The following is a 24,627-nucleotide window of genomic DNA, read 5'->3' on the forward strand; positions in this document are numbered from 1 at the left end:
TGACGCTGAATGAAGTTTGCAAATATCTTTTTATAAAACCTGTCATTTTTCCATCATGTCACATTCATGCTTTTTTAAAACACTATAATTATGCTCAGTGGATTGTATTGGACATGTTGAAGAAAATAAATCTAAATTTAAAAAGCCAAGTTTCAGTGTTTTGTAAAAGGAGACACAAACGCCACACAAACGTTTTTTCAGCACACAAATATGTTTAATATTTAATCCACACGGATGGAGATCGATGCATGAATTTCCATACTGAACAGAGAGGATGGGCTTCGGTGTGTCTGGAGATTTACAATAATCCCTGTACACGTTCTGACGACATGCCCCCCCGCTCGCCTGCTTGACACCAAGCAGTCCGATCCACAGCCGTTCAGAGGAGAGAGAGAGATGTGCTCCGGACTCGACCCTCGACCTCTCGCGAGCTTTAAAGCACGTACACACGTTCTGATCTCTGATCGACGTCATGCTGCCGCAGGTGCCCCGGACATTTCCTGTCGTTTTCGGGCCCAAATAACGTCGCTCTGAGGAACAACACCTAAATCAGGACTCTTCAAAACAGAGGCAAGATGGGATGCAAAACATTTTTAAGGTAACAGCCCAAATAACCCAGACTAAATTTGACAAGTAGTAAAATTTACTTTACATTTATTTTAATTCAACAAATCCTCAAAATGTCAACACACCCTAACGACTTAAATCGTTTCGCAACAGTTTTAATGCCAAAAAAGATACAAAGTGTCAAAGCACCTGTAATCTGCACCCGTCAACAATCAGGGTTCATGGTTTCAGTCTCAAATGGTTATGGATTATCTGATCGGCTGATTTGTGGTAGAAGTCAGTTTTGTTACACTTTTATTTTTGGTAAAACTGTTGCATTCTGGGTCTGTGGGCTTCACTTCGAGACGAGGTGGAGGTTTCACAGGAGACAAACTAAATGAGGGAAGAGGACGACTCACTCGGGGCTGATTCGGGGGCAATTGAGGTAAATATAGGAGGAGATACAGTTTGCTCACAGGGTGGATATAAGATCGACACAGAGGAGGGGAGGTAGTTAAGAGGCTGGGTTACAAAGCTCATAAAGATGGTTAACAATGCCCTGGGTGGGAGAGATAGGATGGCAGGCAGATTACTAGAGGAGGTACTTACAAGGCTTGAGAGTTACAAGGTGATGGTGCAGGAGGGGATATCATAGTTACAAGGGACCATACACAGCTTGGAGGCTCATTTCAGAGCCAAGGGAGCTTCTCCTCGATCGGGGATAATTACAAGGTTTGGGCGGCTGGAAGCTTTTGGGGCCAGGGTGAGGAGAAGGAGGAAGAGGAGGAGGAGGAAGTGGTGGTCGGGTGGGTGGGTGTGGGGCATTAAAGCAGCTCCAGGTGTCACTCGGGGACGTAGGACACCTGCCAGACGATGATGTGGCTCCGCTCCGCTTTGCACAAGGCAGGTTTCATCTGCGTGGCCCCGCCGCTCTCGCCCTCCTCCGTCTCGTCATCCTCTCCATCGCCTGAGGAGAGACACAAAGAAGATGAGAGCGGTGCAGAATTTAAAGATAAAAACTTTATTGTGATTATGTTATGCAAGGTATAATTATATATATATATATATATACGGTATATACACTTGTTTCTTCCATTGAAGTCAACGATTCTACACACAGCTGCTGTTGCCTTAGATTTATAAAGATAAAGATGATCTATAAAGATGGAGGATATATCTCCACTTCTTCACGTCGTCCAATCTTTTCTTTAACGTCTATGGCTGCTATTAAGAATGGTGCGAGTGTTAACTTTCACACACACACGCGCACAGACTTGTTGCGTTAGTGCGTGTCAGGTCGACATGCAGCCGTGGTTGCTCACCGATACGGAAGTCGATGTAGCCCTCTCCTCCGCTCAGCACCAGCACGTTGTGAACACTCTGGGTCTCGGCCTCTGGGGGCGCTGTGGAGCCCTGCCCCTCAGACGGACTGTCCAGCACGCTGCCGTTCAGGGTGGCCAGAACATTGCCTGAAACACACACAGGAAAAGACAAGGACACAGGATGAGGACCTGGGGGGTACTAGTGATCATTTAAACAACATCTAGCTACTGCTGGAGGGGGGGTGCGTTCAAAACCAAAGTCTTTTTGTTGGAACAGATGCCCAGTGACCCTCAGCTAACATCTGATTAGTTCTAAACAATGGTGACAGCTTCCACATCTGCCTCACGAGCACGGTTAGCAGACAATGGAGCTTTGCAGTGCGTCAGCCTCAGTGTATTGTCATCACAGATTAATGCTGTGATCCAAAACTCAGTTATGGGAGACATATTATAAGATGTAAATGAAAATGAAGATTCCACCTGGTTGGATTTGGTGTCAAACTTTTCTGTGTAAATGAAACATGGCTGGAAAGAATTCCGAACCGGGGCTGATATCAACAGACTGGCAGACTGTGGGCCTACCGGGCACTGAGACGAAGAACTTGACAGCGTCTCGGTGTCCGTGGAAGCAGAGCTGGGCCTGGGCCATCGAGCAGTAGGGGATGAAGCTGCCGCTGCTCTTCTCAGAGCCGTCGTCACCGTACACGTGGATGACTCCAGTGGAGGATGTTGGAGACACCTTATTGGCTGAGATGGAAGAAGGCGTACAGGAGTGAATAACAGGGAAAAAAACCTGCATTTTGTTTTTGTCTTTACAAGCAAATCATAAGTTGTGGGCCTGTCACCAAAAATACCAACAACTTAACACAAAAACAAATATAAATCACTCACAACATCCATATTTGTCCGAAAGATCAACTGAAAATGAAAAATCGTTTTTAAAGAAACACAAAAGCAAATGTCTTACATGCGATGAGTCTGGTACACACGAGTATACAGCACCTTTAAGTTGCAACAAATCAAATGATGAAGAGCATGCAAAGCTGCCGATGTGTCAAAGCACCGGTCTGATACGAGAATGAAAAAGGAAATCCTTGCACACAGAATATTTTTGGTGACCATCAGCAGAACGAGGACGACGAGTGTCAACCGCGTCCTCGCTGCTCCAGCTCTTAGAAACAGGAAGGGTGGATCCCGACCTGCAGGAAGTCAGGAGCGCTCCCACTTACCCCTCAAACCCAGGAGCTGTCCCCGGTGAAGGACCACCGCTACGGGAGGTGGAGGAGGAGGAGGAGGAGGAGGAGAGGAGGAGAGCAGAGGGGAGAAAGAGGACAGTGACAGTCACAGTTATGACAGTGTGAAAGGAGGTGAAACCGTAGAGGGAAGGAAAATAGAGTCAGGGACGTCATGGGGAGAAGAGGGGGGGGGGGGGGTGGGGGGGGAGCTAAAGAGAACTTCTGCATGTGTTTTAATAGAAAAAAAACGTATTGGTTCAGGCGACCAGTGAGATTTTAGATTTTCAGTTTCTGGTTCCTGCTCAAACCTTTTAAAATCATGAAACTAAACCTAATTAACAAGATCCATGTTCCTCATTTTAACACAGGCAACCTCTAAGACTTAATTTCCATAATTTAACAACTTAACGCTCATAATAGTTTGACTTTATGCTCATAATTTTGATTATTTCCCTTCAAATGTCCCATATATAATATTTCAGGTTATCAAAATAAATCTAAATTGATGAAAATGAGTCTCTAATTGAGTTTGTGGTGTAAATCTGCAGCTACACTCTCATGATCAAAATGGGAATTGACCACATGATGGCACTGCTTGATCCTTAATGTAAAATTTAATTATTTTTAAAATAGAATTATAAATATTTAACGATTCTTCTGTAAGGACACAGTTTGGATTTCTATTTTCAGCTCGGCCCTTTGTGCATGGTTCTTGTTGTGAGTTGTGTGCACATGGAACTCACTCTCCGTCAGTGGGATGGAGATGATCACACCGTTCCCAGTTCCTACCCACAGGCGATTCCCACCAATCAGAAGCGCCGTGATTCGCACGAAGGAGAAGCCCAGCTTGCCGGTACCTGTGAGGGAAAGAACAGGTGAGGATTGAAGGGAGTGTTTAAAAAAGCCACTAGACACATATATTCACTTATATTCTCTGACTGGTCAAACTGAACAGAAGCTCACCCAGCATCTTGCTGACGTACGGCTCGATGTCCACGTCCTGGAGGTGCTGGTGCGTGTGGGCGTGGTAGAGCCGCAGGGTGGAGTCGAGCCGGATCGACACCCACACGCCGTCGCCGATCCACGCCAGCTGCCGCACCTGGCTCTCCCTGCGGGGGTGCGCGTCGAAGGACTTCTGCAGCAAAGGATGAGAATCGCACAAACACACACACGCCGTTACAATAACAGTAAGTGTAGTCGCCAGACAGAAGCCAGAGAATCACAGCTCACCTCGATCTGCATGCTCTTGGGCTGGATGACGTGGATCTTGTTCTTGTAGCCGCACCACACCTTGTCGTGGACGACCGCCATGCAGCGGATGGAGTGATGAGGCCGGCCGAGGTCCATGAGGTGGTAGTTGGACAAGTCCCACTGGCCGTCTGTGGACAGAGACACACACAGACGGACACAGAATAGACAACAGGGCCTGGTTATATTCATGTAAACACAAAACACAGCTGATCAATGAATCTGTGATAAAAGCTGATAGAACACTGGATCTATCCATGTTCATTTGTCACAGATCCAGAATCACGTGAGTGGTTTCCTGTGATTTTGGGGATTTCACGGCTCAAGTAAGAGTGAGCGGAGCCTGAATGGAGGTAACACTGAACTGACACGCTGGTGCTCAGGCGCCCTGTTTCAACAAATGTTTCAAAAATGCCAGTTACCCTCTGATCTGTGGAAAATGGCGAGGGTCCCGTCAGCGAGGGCGACCAGCACACGACCTTTCACATGCCTGCAGGTCACAGAGAAAACAAAGACTGTTGGTGTAACAGGAAATTCACAGACAGACTTATGTCAACTTGACTCATGTGGCACTTTGCAGCTCAGCGTGCTTCCCCTCAAACAGAAGCTTAGGAACAGAACATAAATAAAAGCAGCAAAATCTTTGAGGTACGGCTAACATAAAAATGACAATGACAGAAAAAGGCTGAATTAATTCAAAGTAAGTGTGTAGCTTGTTTTAAATCTGGCACGAGCACTTACACCAAGCTGAGCACCGAGTCTTTGAGTTTGATGGAGTGGAGACACTTCTTCCAGTTTCCAACCGCCGAGTGCACATAGAGCCTTGAGGGACAACAAAAAGCGGGGACACGTGTTAACTGGACGACACCAACTGAGACGTCAAGAGAGCTCTGGTGTGCGTTTCTGTGGAGAATGTCTTCTGCTGTCCAGCGGGACGACTCACCAGCCGTTCTGGGCCCCGAGCCACATGGTGGGGGCCACGCTCGTGTAGTTTTTGGACTCGTCCCCTCCGTCCTCTGACTCTGTGGGCTGAGACGTATCCTCTTTGGACAGGCCTCCGTTTCTGTGAGGACAGATGAAATACATGGAAAATATGAAATCCTTATGTTATGTACTCAGGGGTTTCTTTGGGTTGTTTTGAGGCAGACAGACTTCGAGCTCTTACCTGTCGGAGACGTCTGTGGGACGCGGCTGGGGGTCGGTGAAGACGTGCTCGGTGAACGGTCCCGGAGGACCGGATCCCATCGTGTGGCTGGCCGTTGAGTCCGAGACCTCTGTGGCTTCAGTGGCTTCCTCGGCCGACTGTGCAGGGTGAATCTTCCCGTTCATGGGGGGAGCGGTGGGGGCTGCGGCACAAACCCATTCAAATAAACAACAAACCTCAAAAGTTGACGGATTTCTCATCTTTCTCTGTCTCAGGAGTCTTCACAGTGTCCCCACCTTGTCCTTTGTCCATTATGGGGGTGTCAGTGCGTGAGGAGCAGTTGCTTCGTGCCACGCTGCAGTTGGTGGCGCAGCCGACGAGAGTGATACCGGCCAACATGTTCTCCACGCTGCCGCTGTCCTCGCCTGCACCGGCGCCACCGTCCCCCGGATCCAACACGATCTCTCCCGCCGGGTAGTCGCTCTCACTGGCAGCTGAACACAAACACACACACACACCTATCAACACAACAGCGACAATACAAAAAAGTGCAATAAAAAAACTAAATCTCCTCTTGGGGTTGTACCTGGCACGCTGGAGATGCAGAGCACGTGGGCGTTGCAGACGTTGAACTGGTCGACCAGTGAGCCCGGCTGGTTGGCGTCGATGATGACCACCTTGCTGGCAGAGTGAGTGCTGGTGAGAATCCACACGCGACTGTTCATGCTGTCTGTTTCTTGGAGCTCCTTTGACTGGGACAGGGAGACGGCAGTGAGGATGACAGCGAACCCAAAACAGATCAACATAATTCATCTTTTAATAGAAGTCTGTAAATAGAATTGAGTCACAGTGATGCTTGATGTACCTTCCTCTTCTCCGGGGACGTGTGGCTGCTCTTCTTCTCCGCTCCGTCCTCGTCGGCGTGCAGGGGGTCGCTGCCGCCCATCAGGGCTCTGCCGGGGCCCGCCTCCTGGCTGCCGGCCCTCCACCCTGACAGGTCCACGCCCGCCGCACACCACAACTACAAGCACACACACACACACACACATGCAAAGATGAATCGGACAGACCTAGCCCCACTGAAACACAGGATGCTCGCTCGATTGGTCTTCATTAACATTGAATGAGGTTATTACGACTCGGTGTGGACCTACCGGTTGCTTGTGACTTGTCACCACTGTACATTTTCCATCTTTAGTTCTCACCTTCCTGTTGGGGTCCTTCTCCACCAGGGGGCGACAGTACACCGGGACAGGAACATTCTTCATGCGATTGTCATCTTTGTCGTTGGTGGTCTAAAGGCGGAGGTGATGAGAAAAGTCATGAAGAAGAAACAACAACAATGAATCATTGTGTATGTTCCCTCACTGCACCTCCAATGATAAGATCCAGGGATATTCAGGGTTCGTGCTACAACATGGTACCTACTACAACCATGGGTTTATGGGGGGGAGGTTAAAGGGAGAGGAGCGGTGAAGGCGCATGCTGGCACCATGTTGGTCTCACTTGCCTGTTGTCTCTTCAGCGGGCTTTCCTGAGCGGTGTCCGTCTGACCACCAGTCTGTGGGAGACCAGAGTTAGAGCCACCTGCCTAACAACACACTCCGGCCCTCAGGCCCATCCGGCTGCACGGGGGGGGGTCAACCCCTCGAGAAAAGCTACAGGTGCACTGTGATGCTGCTAAAACCTGATTTCAACCATTCTTACATCATTCACATCATATACATACAGTAGATGCCCCTTCCCTGGCTGTCCCACATAACTGGTAGTTTTTTCCTCACGTGTTATGGTTGTGCAGTGTGTGGAGGCCCAGGGTCTGTGTGTGTGTGTGTGTGTGTGTGTACCTGTTTGAAGCGTGACGGCACACTCCAGCCACAAGCCTGCATGATGCCGTCATCGCGGCGCATGTGCTCGCGGACCTGCCGGTACTGCTCGCGCCGCTGCTCTCGGCGGGCTACGAGCGCCGAGTCACTGAGGAGAGACGCAACACCGTTACTGGCCAGTCTGCAAGCAATGGAGGGAGGGGAGGCCGGGAGGAGAGAGACAAAGAGCGAAGCGTTAGCAGCCTGGCCAGCCGGCAGCAGGAGGAGGCAGAAAGAGGTGAGGAGACATAAAGCGGCTGCAGTGGTTTAAACAAAGCTTTGTTCTGTGAGCGAGCCAAACACGTGTCTCATCACCAGAAACTGAAACGCTAACGATTTTTTAATTCTTTCTTTTGGGGGCATTAAGAGGTGATGAAACAGTTTGTGTTGATGTGTGTCTGATGTGAGTCCTGTGTGTGTTTATGTGTCCAACTTTCCAATTAAAACTCTGCCATGATTCTCAAAACAGGAAGGTAAAAGAAGTGGGTGATCCAAAAACGAAATGTTCTAATGTGAAGAAATGTATTCAGGACAATAAGTTTTGAAGCTTTGGACCCCAGATCCACGTGCACACATGGCTGCTTATATAATGTGCCTGAAGCTTCCTCTGAATGAAATATGAACTGGAACTATAATCCTGGAAAAGACTAGCATGTGAACTTCCACTCCCATCCTGTATGTTGAATGTTTGAGAAGCTGCTGGAAGCTTCCTGCTCTTAAAGCTGCCGCAAAGCGAAGCAAGCGACCAGGTGTTCAGGCCACAAGCAGCGTGAGAAGCAGAGAAGGTCGGAGCTCTCTGTGTGAGCTGTGAGTTAAGTGAAGGTTCGCTGCTCACTCTTCGGGGAAGAACTCCAGCGTGCGGTTGGAGGTGGAGATCTGACACATGGTTTGGCTGCGGCGCTGAGAGAAGCCGGCCGGCGAGGGCGACTTGTAGTGGATGTTGACGCTGTAGTACGGCCGCTTGACCGGAGGAGGGCTGGAGGAGGTGCTGAAGAGACGAGCGAAGCTGGAGGACAGAGTCAGAGAGAGGAGGAGAGGTGGGATTATTTTAACCTTTTTTGTTTTTCCAATTAATTTCTTTAAGGTATTTCTAATTGTGCTCAAGTAGAGATTGTTTAAAACATTAAACCAGAATCTCACAACTGCCAGATGGTTGACTTCTTTTTCTCTTGGATTGCAGGACTCTCCCGGGACGCCCTGCGAGGAAACACAGAAATGACACAATATAAACCACGACAGCTTTTCTTATTTTTTTACATTTTATTCACTATGTTGAGTTCCCCATCATTTCTTTTAAATCTCCGGTCCAGAGTAGCATCTCTCTCTCCCTCTACCTGATCATCTCCGTCCACCGTACGGCCTCCTGCAGCTCCATCAGTCTCTCTTTGTACTGGTTCCTCTCCATCAGCACGCGTGCCATCTCCACCCGGGTGAAGCGCCGCCGCTGCGTCAATGTCATGTCACCGTCCTGCATGGGTGATGAGTACTGGGAACATGGGAGCACAGGGTCATTGATTCAAATAGTTAAATATAAAAGAAAATACACATTTAGAGGCAGACTGGTTTTTCTACAACGTGATATTTTCATTATGCCGACGTTGGATGAAATACACTGAATCAGTGAAAAACTAAAAATGTGAGGATATAGGAGCATCACTCATTTTACTCACATCATCAGCTCCTTCATCCTTTGAGTCCCGAGACGCACCGAGAGCTTCGGCTCTTAACCTGCAACACAAACGCCAAAACAGTTACAGAGAACTAGTGGATGTGAGGACTGGGATTGAATCTCACTGTCTCCCCCCCCCCCCCCTCAGGACTCGAACCATGAACCCTCACACAGTGAACGGACAGGAGTCTGAAATTAACTGAGAGATTAGTATTCAGACATCTTGTCCTCTGGTTCTCATTCTTTGAAAAGTCAAGCGGAGGAGACGTGTGTTTGTAATGTAGTCCCACGGGGTCACTGAGACTTTAGGGGCATTGTGTGTGCAGAATTGTTGTATCGTGTTATTGCCATGTGTCGAGGATCGAATCCTGAGTTACCCTGCGAATCTCACACCCAGTCACTGAGGAGTGAATCATATATTAAGGGGTAAAAGTTATTTGGAGGAACATGTCATTTTCACCTCTTGAGTTCTTCCTCCAGCTCCTTGACTCTGGCGTCCACCTTGTTCTTCGACTGCCTCACGGCCTCCAGCTCCTCCCTCAGCACCTCCTGCACCCCCGACAGCTCGTCCACTTGGGCAATCAGGTCGTTTTTCACAATGTTCAGAGCGTTTCTGTCGAGCAAAGACAGGAGGAGGCAGTGAGGAAATCGAAAGAAGCTGCAGGGCGACTGCGAGCTGAGCTGTCACGTTCCCAAACACTCCTTTGAGAACAGGCTGTTTGAAAATGCACAACGTCGCACACACTCGTTCTCCTCTGTGTCTCTTACTTGGTCTCTAGGAGCTGTTTGTTCTCTGTCAGCAGGTTCTCCACCTCCTTGCCCATCCCTGAAACAGTCACGTCCACATCATCACAAACATTATACACAGCGTCCAAGCAGTCAACGCAAAGGCAGACAAATGCATTTTTTCACTGCCTTACATATCTACCAAGGTAATAGTCAGCTGTGTGACAGATTATGAAATACTTTTAGTTTTACTAGTTTTAATACTAATGTTATTAAATATTAGGGGTTAACAAATTTCACAAATTGTAGAGAATTTAAAAATAGTCGACTCCTCTTTATTTTTATCCTTGAGGAGTCATAGGGGATTTTTGTTTTTTAACCTCAAAATAGAAAAATGATCCATGATATTCCACAAGTGCCCCTTTATTCAGAATTCATGGAGGTTGATATGCTCAACCTATTAAATCCTAATCGTCTAAACTCTTGCGAGACATAAACAGAAACATTAACATGGAAGCAGCAAGCAGAGTGCAACACAAGCCCAACCCACAAACTGTAAGCAGAAATGAAAGGTTTGCACATAAGAACATGAAAAACAATAAACCGAGCAAAAAGAGTGTATTTTATACAAAGTGTCAAAAAAGACAGAAGATAGATTATTGGTTAAAACTGTGTTAGAAAACTTTGTGTTTTCTGAAAAGTTTATTCTGTGATGTGTGACCTGACTGAAGAGTTTCCCGAATTTGCTGACTGTGGGCGTTTGTGGTGATCTAATCAGATTTTTCCACAATCAGCCAATCACGTCAATCCTGTCAAACTTTAAATCTCATCTCCTCTCGGTTTGCTCTCCAGTCTCCGGGCAGCTGAGTCCAATCATATCATTCAGTTCCTCAACTGTCTCCTGATCCCATCAACCACCACCAGGGTCTAGACCCCGGGGCGGTTTCTCCCTTTCAACCATGAAGACAACACGAGGGGTCTAAGCACTGAAGGGTCTCTTATTTGTTTCACATCTCTTACTGTGCACAGCAACACATTGTGTTTGTTCAATTGAAGTGTCTCCTGTTTGAACTGCTGTGTTTCTGCTTCACCACGAGATCACCGGCCGTCTACATTCACCGTCCAAACAAAAGGGCGTTTCTACTTTATTGTTCCATCACGTCTACGAAGCCCCTTCAAAGCAAATCTTTATTGAGATTTATTATTTTTTTTATGTGCAAAGGAGGCATAAAAATGTAAATATAACTATAAAGCCGAACAAAACAAACAGAAGACAGAATAAACCAGAGGGATGTGAAAGCTCAAGGCCAGGGGATGACATAACAAGCAAATGTGACCATGAGAGTAGGCGAGGGGGGGGGGGCGCCTTACCGAAGAAATCATCGCGGACTGGAGGCGGAGGAAGAAAAGGGGAAAAGGAGGGAAAGGAAAGAGGCACAGATCGGAGAAGATGGTGAAGAAGAGAGGGACAGGAAGGGAAGAGAGAAGAGAGGACGCTGATAAGCATTTGTAAATATCTGGATTTGAGGAAGAGCAGCTGGGCTAAAGGACTGAAGAAGTAGAAGTCAGGGAGGGAGGTTGAGTCTGTGCCACTGAACTCGATTTATTTACAGATAGATTTCAAAGCCACAGTGAAACCGTTTTAGGAGCATAATGCCTCTTTCGAAATAATTTGGTTACTACCAGAACATGTGGCTGAGTGGGACTCTCCTGAGGGTTATTTAAAAATCGTTCATATACAACGGGATGAAAAGTTAAGCTGCAGACTAATCACAAAAGATGACATTTCTAAATCCGTGATCAGGCAGTAAATCAATAAAATAATATCAATAACTAAGACTTCATTGACGTGGCTTTGGTTTGTCTCATACACACTGATTAGTACCTGCTCTGGGATGTCGAGAGAGTAAAAGAAAAATATACCAACCAATATGATAAGATACACACCTGAGAACTCGCCTATGGGTGTCACCAGCAGAAGCACATACAGGGGGAAAAAAAAAGAAATGGGTGAGAGGTTAACAAATGAGATCCCTTCTTTTTTCTACTATCAAAACCCAAAGGAACCCAATAACAATAATTAAGTTTGAGAAAAATCTCACACGATTCATCAAAATGTATGAACCATGGACTGTATATAACGGCCGACATGCCTGCTTCTCAAAAGTGAGGTCAAGTGTCTAAAGTTCTGCCTCCTCCATGTTAGTACATGGGGACATGGACCAAACCAAAAAGTCCAGATAGTGAGAGGATGTAAAGACACATCGTCTATCTTTATATACAGTCTATGGCATTAACCCATTATAGTGTGGCAGTGGAAATGTAGGATAAATAATTACTGTGAATATGAAATATTAAGTACACTGCACTGAATATGTCATATATATAGAATAAATGATTGAAGTTCTGCAAACAAATGTCCCAAAACAATTGAAAGAGGTTGGTGTAAAACCATGTCTGTCTCACTCCTGTAAAGAAGAACAAAGAATAAACTAGAAAAAAACAAATAAATGATAAAAGTGAGTGAATGGGCAGCTGGGGTCGGGGGGGGGGTTGTATATATTGTTTTCTCAGGATGACTGTGGGATGAGCTGCTGGGATGGAGTGTATTCCAGCCTCAGCCATGCAAGGCGAGAAAGAAAGAAGGCTGAGTCAGTGCAGTGGCACATTCACACAGCGTCACACCGAGCTGCCGCCCTGCAGCAACCACAGCAAAACACAAAGAAATGGCTTTGCTCTCATGCAGCCACTGATATTGCCCTTCGTCTGGGTCCATACCTATTCTGACATTACTAGATAATATCACGTATTGACACGTTAAAGCAAACACAATGTGAGAATTGCTCTCAGGTACACTTAGGGGCCCCCTACAGGTGGAAGACATAATTCATATTTTTATGAGCATCCTTAATACCAGTCTAAGTTTGAGCCTCTCCATGCACAGCGGCACACATTGAAAAGAACCAGCAACCAGGGAAGCCAAAAAAACACATTCAGTGACAAGGTAGAAAAGCATTGTATATAGGCTCCTAATTAAAACATCCATAAATATTTTAGCCATCCTTTGCAGACAGGCAGGATTCTGGATGCATTTTGGATGAACCCTCCAGATAGCACAGAGCTGATTGTGCAGTTGTTGTCATGTGACTTTTGAAGCATATAATGCATGTTTCAAATTGTCCTGCACGGTTCATCAGCGTGACAATCGTGCAATCTCAGTGGTTCTTGGAGCACTGTGGCAATGGCAGAGATGCTATTCTCCCTATTGAAAGTTAAAAAACCTGTTAATTTAAGGTAAAACAAATGATATTGTGTTGCTTTAACATGCAGGACGTTTTCATGTTGGTGTACAGGACCAGTCTGCAGCTTCGCTTCCACCAGAGGTCAAGAGGAAGTGAAAGAGGCAGCACTTTTATTTTCAGGCATTTCCTTCAAAGTGCAGTCGTTCCAATAAGGGGATTTCAGAGTGACCCTATCAAACCAAGCAGCAGATACCACAGCCACAGAACATGTCGTGTTCATACCGAGCAGCTCGGCGCCGGCGTCTACGTCTCCGATGATGTCCGACTTGGCGTCTTTGATCTCGTGGTAGAGGGAGTCGGTGTTGATGCCGAAGGCCTCGTTCACGATGCCCTGGGAGGGGCTGAGACACACATAGATACTAATCGTTAAACAATAAGAGAGGAATGTATTTTTTATTCAGTTCAGTTGAAATATAACACTTCTTTATCTGCACCTCTGCCGTGGTAATTTACATGTTTCTTTGACTCAAGGATTAAAGTATCATCCATGGTCCAAGAAACAGTAACTGGCCTTGTGTCGACGGGTTAAAAAAAGGACCACATTGATTTTCTTGCCTGTTTGACCAGAACCGAGGACAAATCTGAACTCTGAATGACACACGATGAAACCTAAGACAGGAATAAACTCACTTCATGAAGAAAAACAACTCAGAAAACCAATCACTGTGATGTGTGAGGGAAAACATTCAAAAACACTGATGTGGACCTTTAAACACTGCTGACTGACTTATAAATAAATGTTTCTATGATTCTTTAAAATACAAATTTAAATGTTGAAAGAAGTTTGTACACGTTTCTATGAATCTTTAAAATACAAGATTTGACACTGTTGATATTTGCTGTGAATCTGTTGTGTAGTTGTACCTGTTCCCTCCTCCGTACACACGGTGGTCCACACACATGTCGAGCTCAGGAGTAGAATCGATGATCTCCTGGAACTCGGACCACTCATCACTGCTTCCCATACCTGGAGAATCGTGACACACACACGTTCAGCTGCTCTTTGGACTTTAAACACCTTTGCTCGCACTTTGTATGATTAATAAACACATTTCCAGAGGTTTGAGCCCGGGGCTCCTCTCACCGATGCTGACGTTCCTGGTTTCCTGTGAAACCTGCACTTCCATATTCCGGCTGAGCCGCTTGGCCCCTTTCCTGTGGTTCCCGGCCCGCATGGCATCGAACTCGGAGTGTGGGGGGAAGCCCTCGTTGATCGGGGTGACGGTGGCGGAGGGGACGGAGGAGGTGGGTGTGTTGGACTTGCTCCCCGTGCTGCTGGGCGTGGCTGCTACTGAGTCGGACTCGGATCCATCCTCCTTGTGGCCCAGCAGTGGAATGAGACGATGACATGGCGACAAGAGACGAACAATTGATATGAGCATCAAAGGGTGAAAACAGGATCAGGCACTAACTTTGTAACGTCAACACCTGCACTTAAAACTGGTTTTACTGGTGATGCTGCAAAAATGATATGAGAATTAATCGTGACTTCACTTTCTTGAGGCAGCTCCATGTTTCCTTTAGTTTTTCTAGGTTTCACCTTGTTTCACTGAAACCTTGATGCATGAAACCCATGAACTTGGCAGGACATTTTTACTTTTTAAATGTATGGGTAGGTCAGAGAGTTTGTGTATATTTAATAGACGACTTTAAACTGATTTGTTGAATGAGATGTTGTGCATGTGCCTCACTGCCAAGAATCGCCTTCTGAATCCGAGTTGCACTTTTTGAACTCATTTAACTCACTAAAAACCCGAAGGAGCCACAACAAGAAAGCATTTATGTCCTCTTTTCCACTCACCATGTCTGTTTCTGTCACATATAAAGCACAATATTCTATCAAATAAAAAAAGAGGACCAAGTGGGAACTTAAAGGCTTAAACTTAAAGTGCAAAGTGTAAAATAAAACACAAGGACTCATGACAGAAGCTTCACGATCACACAGAATAGAAAATTCTGTGAAAAAATAAATACGGGGTCCCCTGCTTGCTTGAGTCAAAACATATGCTTATAAAATCTAACTTTAAAGGGTTGATTCCCAATTAAAGTGACACAAGCAGGCGGAGGGGAGGTGGTCCGTGTGGGTGTGGCTAGCAGGAGAGGCAGCGGTAAGGCAGGCCCCTCCCCCTTCCACTTCCCAGTCTGCGGTGGGAGGTCGTGGAGGAGAACACGACCGCCGGCTGTCTGTCCCACCTGAAAGGCAGAGCTGGAGATAGACTGGCCGAGCTCGCTGACCTGCCAGATGTCTTTCCCGGGCATCTTCCTAGCCCCCCCGAGACCCCCACGTACCATGCCCTCGCCGGTGGGGTACAGGCTCAACGACGGCGGGCGCTCCGCTTTGCTGCAGGTCAGGGAAACACAAAGAGGTGGAGACTGTTAGATATTCATTTATCACTTTACTCCTGTCCAGCATCGGGGGGGAGGCTCATTATAAAGGAGAGTATCTATACTAGAGGTGCACATGCACAGACAAGCCGGGAATAATCAGCATTTATAAATCGATGCACAAGCACAAAACAGGCTCTAATCATTCATTACTTATGGATCCACTTTATCGTAAAACACTTAAATCAGCAGTGAACTTCTAATGAGCCACATCTATTACAGAAACGGGCCGACTCAGATCTCCAAGTTCCCCCCCCTTGGGGCGCAGAGGAGGGGGCACTGACACTCCAGGTCAGGGTTTGATATCACCTTGTTTAGCTTAGTTAACATGGTGGAGGTGACTTTCAGTATAGTAATTATCAGTATCAGGGGGAAAGGCGGAAGCAACACTTTCCTGTATCTGTACGTCAAAAACACAATGTATTTAATTTCACTGTAACACAGACACAAGACGGTCATCAATCTTCTCATTTATCTCTTGGCAAGAAAGAAAATACGAGTATTTAAAGTTTATGTTTTTGAACTGTGTGGAGAGGCTGCAAAAGCCTGCTAAAATAATTAATAATTAATAAATGTAGAGACATCTATCTGACATGTGCAGCTCAAACCGTTTGTTAAAGTCCACTTCTACTTTGCTTAAACTTGATAAAGAGAATTACTTCCTCTTTGTATAACATATCAACGTCATCCTCAGAACCAAGCAGGACGGGCAGACACACAGACGGACGGACAGGGACACACAAGCAGATGAGGGAGAGGCCTTTAAACTATTCCCTTATTTCATAAATTGCGATGAGAATGCAGCGTTAATGACGCTCCAATGAAAACACACAGCTGCACCAAGCATCAGCAGACACACAAAGGAGTACGTCTTCAAACGAGGAGTCGAGGTTCAACACCCACAAGAAGCGTCAGCAGCTTTTTGTTCTCTTCTAATCTTAAATCCAGGCAAGGCATTTGGTTTTTAGACGATAAAGGATTCAGGCCAGTTGCAGGGACCTTGTTGGATTTACCTTTTCCTCCATGTGTGGCGTTGACTGTGCAAAAGAGCAGCACAGAGAGCAAGCCAGCAAGACAGACAGACAGACAGACAGTGATTAGAGAAAAACAGGAGACAAGGACATGCAGTGACACATGAAAACACGTAAACACAACCCAACACCCTCGCAAGTCGACAACTGTGCGAAAGACTGTTTGCAAGGCTGGTCTTGGAAGTTAATGGTTTGTGGGTAAGGCTGATTTTCATTAGAATGTCTCTGAACTGAGATTTAAGAGACTGTGTGTATCTTGAACATGTTGCACGAGGCGACTAATCTGAGATTCAGCTGCAGGAGAACGAGCTGCCCCAGATGTCACACTCCTCTTGTTCGGTGCACATACATATTCAGGTCTCATGACGCTGAATACTTAAAGCAGGTTGATTAACAGAATGTATTTTCAGAGTGGCTGCCGGTGTTGTTTTTTTGTGTGTGAACTTTCTCTCCTCTCTCTCGGTGGGAGGTACCAGCTGTTCATCAGGGCGTCTGACAAACCAACACCAGCGTCGGTGCAATGAGCATGAAAAGCCTCACACACGAAACATCAGCAGCAAGACGATGGTGTAAAAGATGGATGAGCTCTAAACATATAAAACAACTCACGTTCGTCCACAGCCGGGGCCATCCGATTGGCTGTTGGTCCCTGCCTGCTGCATTTTGGACCGCTCTATGTGCTCGACGTACGTCTGGATCATCTGTGATCCACAACAGGAACAATGAGCAAAGACTTGAGGAGAGTGAAGGAATGTGAGATGTCATGTATTGGTGCATGCAGAACAATCTATAATCTACATTATACAGCTCACAGGGCGCTAGTGAGATATCTGAATATCACTGTTTATCTAATGTAGTTGATATTAGACTTAATTTGACGCTTATTGTTTTTTGATGCATAACATTTTGTTTTCTGTGTTCAAATTTTACTTTTTATTCATTGCCTTAGATTTTCAATGTGCAGGGAAGAGCCTATTCACTTGCTTAGTGGATCCAGATCTTTAACAGTGCAAGAATTATTTCAACTTTTTCCCGGATTTCTTGATGAAAATAATCAGGCATGTTTATGGGCACTGATATTGGTGAGTGTGTGAACAATCTGGTGCAGATCCAGATAGATTTGAGGTAGGAGCTCTCTGAGTGCCACTCTAGTTTTCATAATGGTTTTGAAAACAATTTGCAGACCACAGCAACAAGAGTGTCTGTTTTGAGTCTGGTTAAATTGTCCAAATAGAAATGAGCTACAACATTGTGCCCTTGATGATGAAACATGTGAGGATGATGAGAATGACAGTATTCACACGCCAGTTCATTTGATAACAACAGGTCGGCAGGTTTGGTGGATTTCTCGATGGATGAGGAGAATGAAGAGTTGTTGGGGTTCGAACGTCTCCTCTCACCTCAGTGTGGCGCTGGTGCAGAGCGTTATACTCTTTCTTCATGTCGGATTCTCGCTCCTCCAGCCGAGTGACTGACACACAGAGAGACGGAGAACAGTTCAAAAAGCAGGGATAAAAGTGATCAACCCAAATCGCTAATAATCATGTTTGTATTATTATTTGTCACCAGTTAAATATGAAGACGTCAGTATATGAGGCCATTGAAGTTTATGACAGATATGTGAGAGAGGGGGACGATAACCCAAAGGTCTGTAGTTTAACTCAGACACGTTTACATTCACACAAATCTTCCAATATCAACCAGATTGAGACAATAATCTGAATAAGACATTGTCAGGACTATAAGAATTAAAAAAAATCCTCTGCAGAGTCTTTTTAAACTGTTAAAAACTTCATTTCCAGGACTAGGAGTTTACTCAGATCTGGTTGCGCTGCAGTACTTTACAGGGTGTGAAGTCACGTCCACTCACGTTGGTCGGAGTAGTTCTTCGTCTTGAGCTCCAGCTGTTTCCCATGCAGCTCCAGAAACTCCACCTGTACCTGCAGGTCCTTCTTCTCAGCTTCCAAGGCATCTTCAAACTCAATGAATTTCTGGCGGAGAAACACACGAGCAAGACGTTTGGCCTCGACCACAGATTTTTTTACATAAAGTGACAGATCACATGTGATATATTCCACGTCATGTGGAGGTTGGATTTTTGAAACAGAATTTACAATAATGACAAAGCTGGAACTGTATTGTGATTCTAATCTTGATCTTGGCCATGTTGAGTCAGCACGTTTCAGGGCTGCACTGCACAATGAGAATAAGGCGCTTTGAAAACCTATCGCTCACAAAAAAGGTTGGAGATGTTCGATGCGTCTGTGAAATGTAACTGAGCAGCTTGAGGCAAACACAGAGCCGTCTACACCTCGTTTACATTACCCTTGTTTAAAATTGTGGATGTTTTTAGTAAAGTTGTTCACATTGACGTCCTTTTTTTCCAGTGCAGCGGGTCTGCAAAGTCTTAATACTGTAATCCTCTGAATGCAGCAAGGCCAGGGAATCAGGAGCATGCTGCACACGTGTAGCAAACACAGAGTAGAATGCTACAGTTTGACAACTTCTGCAAATGCAACAATTAATTTAGTCACATCTAAAGTCATTGAAAAACAATACTTGGTAACACGGCCACGTTTGACATGTGCAGAGAAGCAGAAGCTGAAATTTCTGAGAAATGTGAGTCTCCTTGTTTACTGATTTAATAAGATTATATTTTTTTTCAATAAAGGTGATTATAGATGAACAGATAACTGATATGAGCATCAATAATTATAGTGATAATATTTACCACGATATGATAAAAGCCAAGTGGCAATAAACTGTATATCAATTACATGTTATGGACATTCCACTCTGCCCAAGGTGAATTTTCATTGTACTATTAATAGCTGTGTTGTTTTTGCACATTAACTTCCAGTGTGAAACCTGAATACTGAGTTAATATCAAATACAAATAATAAATATATCAAATAAAGAATCACATAATGCAGATAATGTGGCTTATAGCCCATAACATTCAATAATCTTATCAGGGGGAGGTTATGGTCTGTTCTTTCAGTAAATAATTGGTTTAAAAAAAACAGACACAAGCGGTTATCTCTTTGCCACAGGATTATGCCACAGCAGCAGACCACAACTACACTCAATATACTCTTCATCACATCCCCTTCGACAGGGAACATCTCCTGCAGTCATGTCCTCCAGACGCACTCCTCTATGTGCTGCATTTACCTGCATCGGACTTTTCACCTTTCAAATCTCAAGAGTCTTTGAGAGTAGCACAGGGTGAATTAGAGAAGTTGTGTGTCTGTTAAAACAACAGCTGGGCACTTTCAGAAAGGACGTTTGATTCACAGTGTAAATCACAATTACACAGTGTAAAATGACACAGTGTGCAGATTAATGGGCTGGATTATTGTGTTATTCTGCACGCTATGAATAATTCATGAGGCAGCGCCGTGATGACGGAGTGAAGCTAATGTGCTCTTTCCTGACGAGCCACAGCTAAGTGTGTCCGACTGCAGCTGTTTACACTGCGTAACACGTGAAGACAGCGTGAACTGACACCAGCAGCAGAGAACAATATGAAGTCAGTCGTTTGTCTTTTTAACAAACCTGGAGGAAATAGTTGTCAGTTCAGATTTGTCTCGAGTGTTTGGAGGAGAAAACTGGCTCGTGACTGTGAATGTGCAGAACTGAGGCGTTAAGTTCACGTTAACTGACGAACCACATGAGGAGGGAAGGTGATGATAATGAAATACAGCAGAGGCAGATCTGTCTTTACACGCGGGTCACACTGTGAGAGGCGTGAAACCTGCACAGCTGCTGATGGGACAGAGATGCTTCTTTCTAACAGGCTGGATTTGTTAAGCTGGCTGTGAATCCAAGTCTCCACGAGCAGAGAGCGAGCGCAGAGCTTTGTTTACCATCGAGCTGAGGCCCCAATTGTAATCGGAGCCACTCTTTGGTCGCTGCAGTAAGAGGGTGTGTTATTATTTTCTTGTTCCTCTGAGATTCTCTCTCTCTCTCTCTCTCTCTCTCTCTCTCTCTCTTTCTCTCTCTCTCACTCTCTCTGCTCATTCTTCTCATCAGCCTTTGTCAATCCAGTTCTGCCGCTGCCTTCACTCACTGGTTCTCTCACACTGGAGCATCATAAAACCCTCAGCGTGTTCCATTCTCTCTCTGCTTTTGTTGTCCTGCCTCAGCTCCTCATAAGCACAAATCAGGTTACAGTGCCAGTGTGCTCTGTGTACTATTGATTTCCTATGATTCCCCATCCCCCCCCCCGTTATACACCCCTCTCCCAGGCGGACAAAACTGTCTCTCTCTCTTCATTTGTGGCCTTCAAACTTTTTAAATTTTCGAGCAAATATAAAAACAAGATTTCTCATGCCAGATTCAAACATAATATTAATCCTGAATGCCGGAGAAAACCAAGAAATAACCAGATAGAGAACAGGATAATTGTGTTATATTACTGTCTGAAGTGCTTGGAAATACCACTTCTACACCTAGATGTACCCTGAACGATCCAGACTCCTCACTCCTTTAAGAAAGCACTTTACCGCCAAATGCTTCAGTTGCATGTTTTGCCAGCGAGCAGCAGAAATAATATCGATTGCTCCTCTGCACCGGTTCACCAGCAAACACACCAAAACCTCCCCTTGATATGGAAAATGAAGGTAAACAGACCTTATTGATATCGAAAGGTTGTTAAAAATTGTGATTCCAATACTTTTTTCTTTGCGTGAGACTTTTAAGATTAAGATTAAAATTAAGATGCATTTATTCATCCCAAACACATGCACAGACATACAAAGGCACACTCATGCAGGTAGGGAGATTTAACCTCTGCTTTTGACCCATCTGGTGCAGGACACACAGAGCAGTGATCGACCATGTACGGTGCTCGGGGAGCAGATGTTGGGGGAGTAAGGTGCCTTGCTCAGGGGCACTAGACAGGGTAGGGAGACTCTTGGATTTTTGGACAGATCAATCCAGGTTCGTGTTTTGTTGTTTCTCCGTGGAGTCGAACCAGAGACGAACCAGAGACCTTCTCTGCCCATAGTCCAAGTTTCTGCCACTAGTCCACTGCCTCTCCTTCTTTTTATTCTTTTTTTTTCTTTTCTTTTTAAGACCTCCTGAGAGCGTGTTAAAGGTTTTATTATATCATAAGCACTTTGTCACATTGTTAAGAAAGTTGCTTTTTCAATAAAGGATATTGTTGTTGTGTTATTATTGTCATATCATCTCCTAAGTAGCAGGAGTCTTATGATAACTTTCCATTTTACTGTCGATAAAAAAACAAATAAAATAACATGTTTAAAAACCACGCCGATGGTAATTAACAGATTACAAAAAAGAAAACAAATGAGATTAGTGGCAGAGGAGAAAACACAGAGGGGGGGGGGGTGACAGATGATGACACAGGCGAAAAGGCTGAGCTAAGCTGATACCAACAGAGCTGCCAGTGATCTGCTGAGGCCTCTTTGGATGGGAGGAGGAGGATTAAAGTTGCTTTATGATGACTGCTGGATCCCACGGCTGCTCTGACACCATGGGAGGGGGCTGCTCTGACCCCGCCCCCCTCCCTGTCTTCCAGAGGAAGGGTTGTAGAGTCGCTGGAGGGGGGAGTTTAGTCGGTAATGTAATAGCTCCATATTAATGTCCACTTTTGTTATCTGTCTCCCAGTTCCTGCTGTGTTTTCCAGTGTAAGTGCCCAATGAGCCTCACACTCACACCATTCCTCTCCTTCAAACTAAAAGCATGTACACTGAATGTACTCCATCATGTCATTGTTGTGTTTGCATCACGAGACCTCATGTAGCATCCAGCACCAGCTCAGGTAAGAGACAAATGTGTGTGTTACCGGTGACCCTCAGCTGTGTGTTGTGTGCTTGTGTGTCGGTGTTGTCAGTAGTTGCATATTGGTACTGGCAGTTGTCATGGTAACAGCGGTGGTGGTGGTGGTTTTATGAATCGTGGCTGTGAAACCAGAACTAACAGTCGTGTAAGTAACCTTTAGTCACACTGCAGCTAGAATGTGTTCTGCTCTCTTACATAAATATATAACGTGGGATTGTTTTTAGCGATTGCTGACGTTTGTTTTACCCTTTTTCTTTTGCCATTCATTTAAAATAACGTCTGTATTTTATAATTTGTTGACCTTGATTCTACTGTATTGTTTTGCTTCTGCCTCTGATGACTTATGATTATAACTATGTACAGATAGCGTGTGTCTGTGGGCGTGACAGCAGATCTTACCTCAACATCCTCAACAGGTTCAATATCTGGCAGATTAGATTTGGATGAAGAAGCCGGAGGATGAACAGAATTGTGAGGGAATATCAATAAGCATCTCCTGTGACATATTCACTGTGCTATATTTATCTGTCTGTACATTATGTTTCATGTACAATCCATTCACTGCACACATTTTCTTTTTATATTCCTTACACTTTAGTATTGCATGTTACTTATTACTTACTGATGTCTACTTTGCCTCTTGCTGCTGCAACTATATCAATAAATGAATATCCCATCTTATGTTATTCTTTCCTTGCTCTGTACAGACCCCAGAGGTTACTTGCCTTCAATCTTTCATCGAGCATCATTTGGCTTAAGAAACCTGGTGTGTTTCACATAAAGTTATATAAAAAAGAATGTCTTATATTAATGTCAACTCATTTTATAAAAGTTACAAGGTGCTTCAATAGTTAGAAATTAAAACGTTTAGGTTCTTGTTAAGTGCTTCTGCTGAATCATGTGTTTTTAAATGATATAGTGGGATTACAGTCCAGGAGTCAGCAGAGCACCGAGACTAAAAATAAGCTCAACCATCTCATGTCACAGGCCTCGACATGAGTCACATGTCTGATGAACCCTCTCCGACAGGGAACCGTGACCAGGAGCAGGATGTGATGGAGCGGGTGTGGAGGCCCAGAGAGACAAGGTGGGGTGGGGGGGAAGTCACTCACCTCCTCCGCCTGCTTCCTCAGCGCTTTCTCCCGCTCGTACTGGGTGATGAGCTGCTCGTTGTCCTCCTTCAGCAGCTCCAGCTCCACCTCGTGCTCCTGGTTCTCGGTGAGCACCCCGTCCAGGTTCTCCAGCACGTTCACCACCAGCGGCATCAGCTCCTTCACCACCTCCTCGTCGTAGCTGCGGATCAGCCGCTCGAACTCCCGGTAGATGGAGTTGGCCAGGCCCGACACCCGCTCCGACATCACGGAGCCGGAGCCGTAGTCGTCCTGGTAGACCACCTCGTCGATCTGCAGCTCCATCATGGTGCCAGCGGTTTCCCAGATGAGGAGGCTGCGCTCGGAAACAGTTTCGGGCCTCGGAGGCGACACCGTCCCCGGGTGGGGGTTCCGCTCAATCTCCGCTTCTTCTTTTTATTTTTACCTCAGATCACGAAAACACTTGATGCCATTTTGCAGCAGAGTTCCCGGGGTGAAGACCGGCTGTCGTGTAACCTTGAGCTCGCTACTGGAAATCTCGGTAGTGGTATTTTGGTGTGAAGAGGGCCCCCCTCCTCCTCCTCCTCATTCCCGTGAATCGCCTCCAGAAGCGGCTCAACTATTCCTCTCCCCCGGCGCACAGCATCCGATCCGGGGCGCAGTGGGTGTGAGGGCCAGCCTGTGGAGCGGCCCTGGAGGATGAGTCCATGCCGAGGAGCCGAGTCGTCGATGATGTTGCACCTGCCGCTCAGAAGCCGCAGCCCCGGAGCCCAGCCATTACGGGGAGGGCGAATAAATACGAGAATAAATAGGTCAATAAATAACGCTCCGCTGCGGATCTCCTCCCGACGCCCGATCGGCCGCTACACCGCCGTCTCTCCCATGTTCCGCTCGCCTCGCTGCCGATGCTGCTGGGCCGGGCGCTGGTGGTGATGTCTCCCGATGGGAGAGGCTCACCCTGCTGATGGAGGGGCCAGCTGACCGACTGCGGTGACGTCACAGCGTCTGCATTCAGCCAAGCGCGCTCACTGCGTCAAGTCAGACACGGGACAGCAGGAGCGCGCACCGGCACTTGCACTTCAAAATAAAAGCAGAGAAAAAAAATCAGATGGTAGCTAATGTTAAAGGCTCGGCTTTGCAGTGAGGACACAATGAATATCAGCATTTATTAATAAATACGATAATTTTTTTGCTTTACTTTTAAACTTAAAGGTGCAGTGTGCAGAAGTTAGTGATATCTAGTGGTGAGTTGCATGT

At 45.8% G+C, this 24,627-nt stretch overlaps 1 protein-coding gene across 10 annotated transcripts; it reads right to left on the reverse strand.

Moving 5' to 3' along the window:
- Positions 1 to 202: 202 nt before the first annotated feature.
- On the reverse strand, positions 203 to 24,327 carry mapk8ip3 (mitogen-activated protein kinase 8 interacting protein 3). Of its 10 annotated transcripts, XM_062408766.1 has the most exons (33): positions 23,392 to 24,325; positions 18,341 to 18,461; positions 17,871 to 17,941; positions 17,080 to 17,171; positions 15,344 to 15,395; positions 14,139 to 14,370; positions 13,919 to 14,021; positions 13,277 to 13,395; positions 11,700 to 11,711; positions 11,124 to 11,141; positions 9,795 to 9,852; positions 9,487 to 9,639; positions 9,028 to 9,085; positions 8,692 to 8,843; positions 8,498 to 8,554; positions 8,193 to 8,363; positions 7,340 to 7,466; positions 7,006 to 7,056; positions 6,701 to 6,790; positions 6,361 to 6,516; positions 6,082 to 6,247; positions 5,792 to 5,989; positions 5,517 to 5,697; positions 5,295 to 5,414; positions 5,093 to 5,173; positions 4,774 to 4,841; positions 4,334 to 4,482; positions 4,067 to 4,238; positions 3,847 to 3,960; positions 3,098 to 3,136; positions 2,451 to 2,615; positions 1,869 to 2,015; positions 203 to 1,513 (listed from the first exon to the last, which is right to left on the reverse strand). In XM_062408766.1, exons 1-33 carry the CDS (start codon positions 23,695 to 23,697, stop codon positions 1,389 to 1,391), a joined length of 3,924 nt encoding a protein of 1,307 aa, XP_062264750.1. In that variant the 5' UTR covers positions 23,698 to 24,325; the 3' UTR covers positions 203 to 1,388. The 10 variants fall into 10 exon arrangements, with proteins under 10 accessions (XP_062264750.1, XP_062264744.1, XP_062264748.1 ...); XM_062408760.1 differs by lacking the exon at positions 11,124 to 11,141 and having other exon boundaries at positions 4,067 to 4,235; positions 7,340 to 7,499; positions 15,248 to 15,395; positions 23,392 to 24,327; XM_062408764.1 differs by lacking the exon at positions 11,124 to 11,141 and having other exon boundaries at positions 7,340 to 7,499; positions 15,290 to 15,395; positions 23,392 to 24,326.
- Between the last annotated feature and the right edge of the window lie 300 nt (positions 24,328 to 24,627).

The sequence above is a fragment of the Platichthys flesus genome, chromosome 16, assembly GCF_949316205.1.
Source record: "Platichthys flesus chromosome 16, fPlaFle2.1, whole genome shotgun sequence".
In the NCBI taxonomy this organism is placed as follows: Eukaryota; Metazoa; Chordata; class Actinopteri; order Pleuronectiformes; family Pleuronectidae; genus Platichthys; species Platichthys flesus.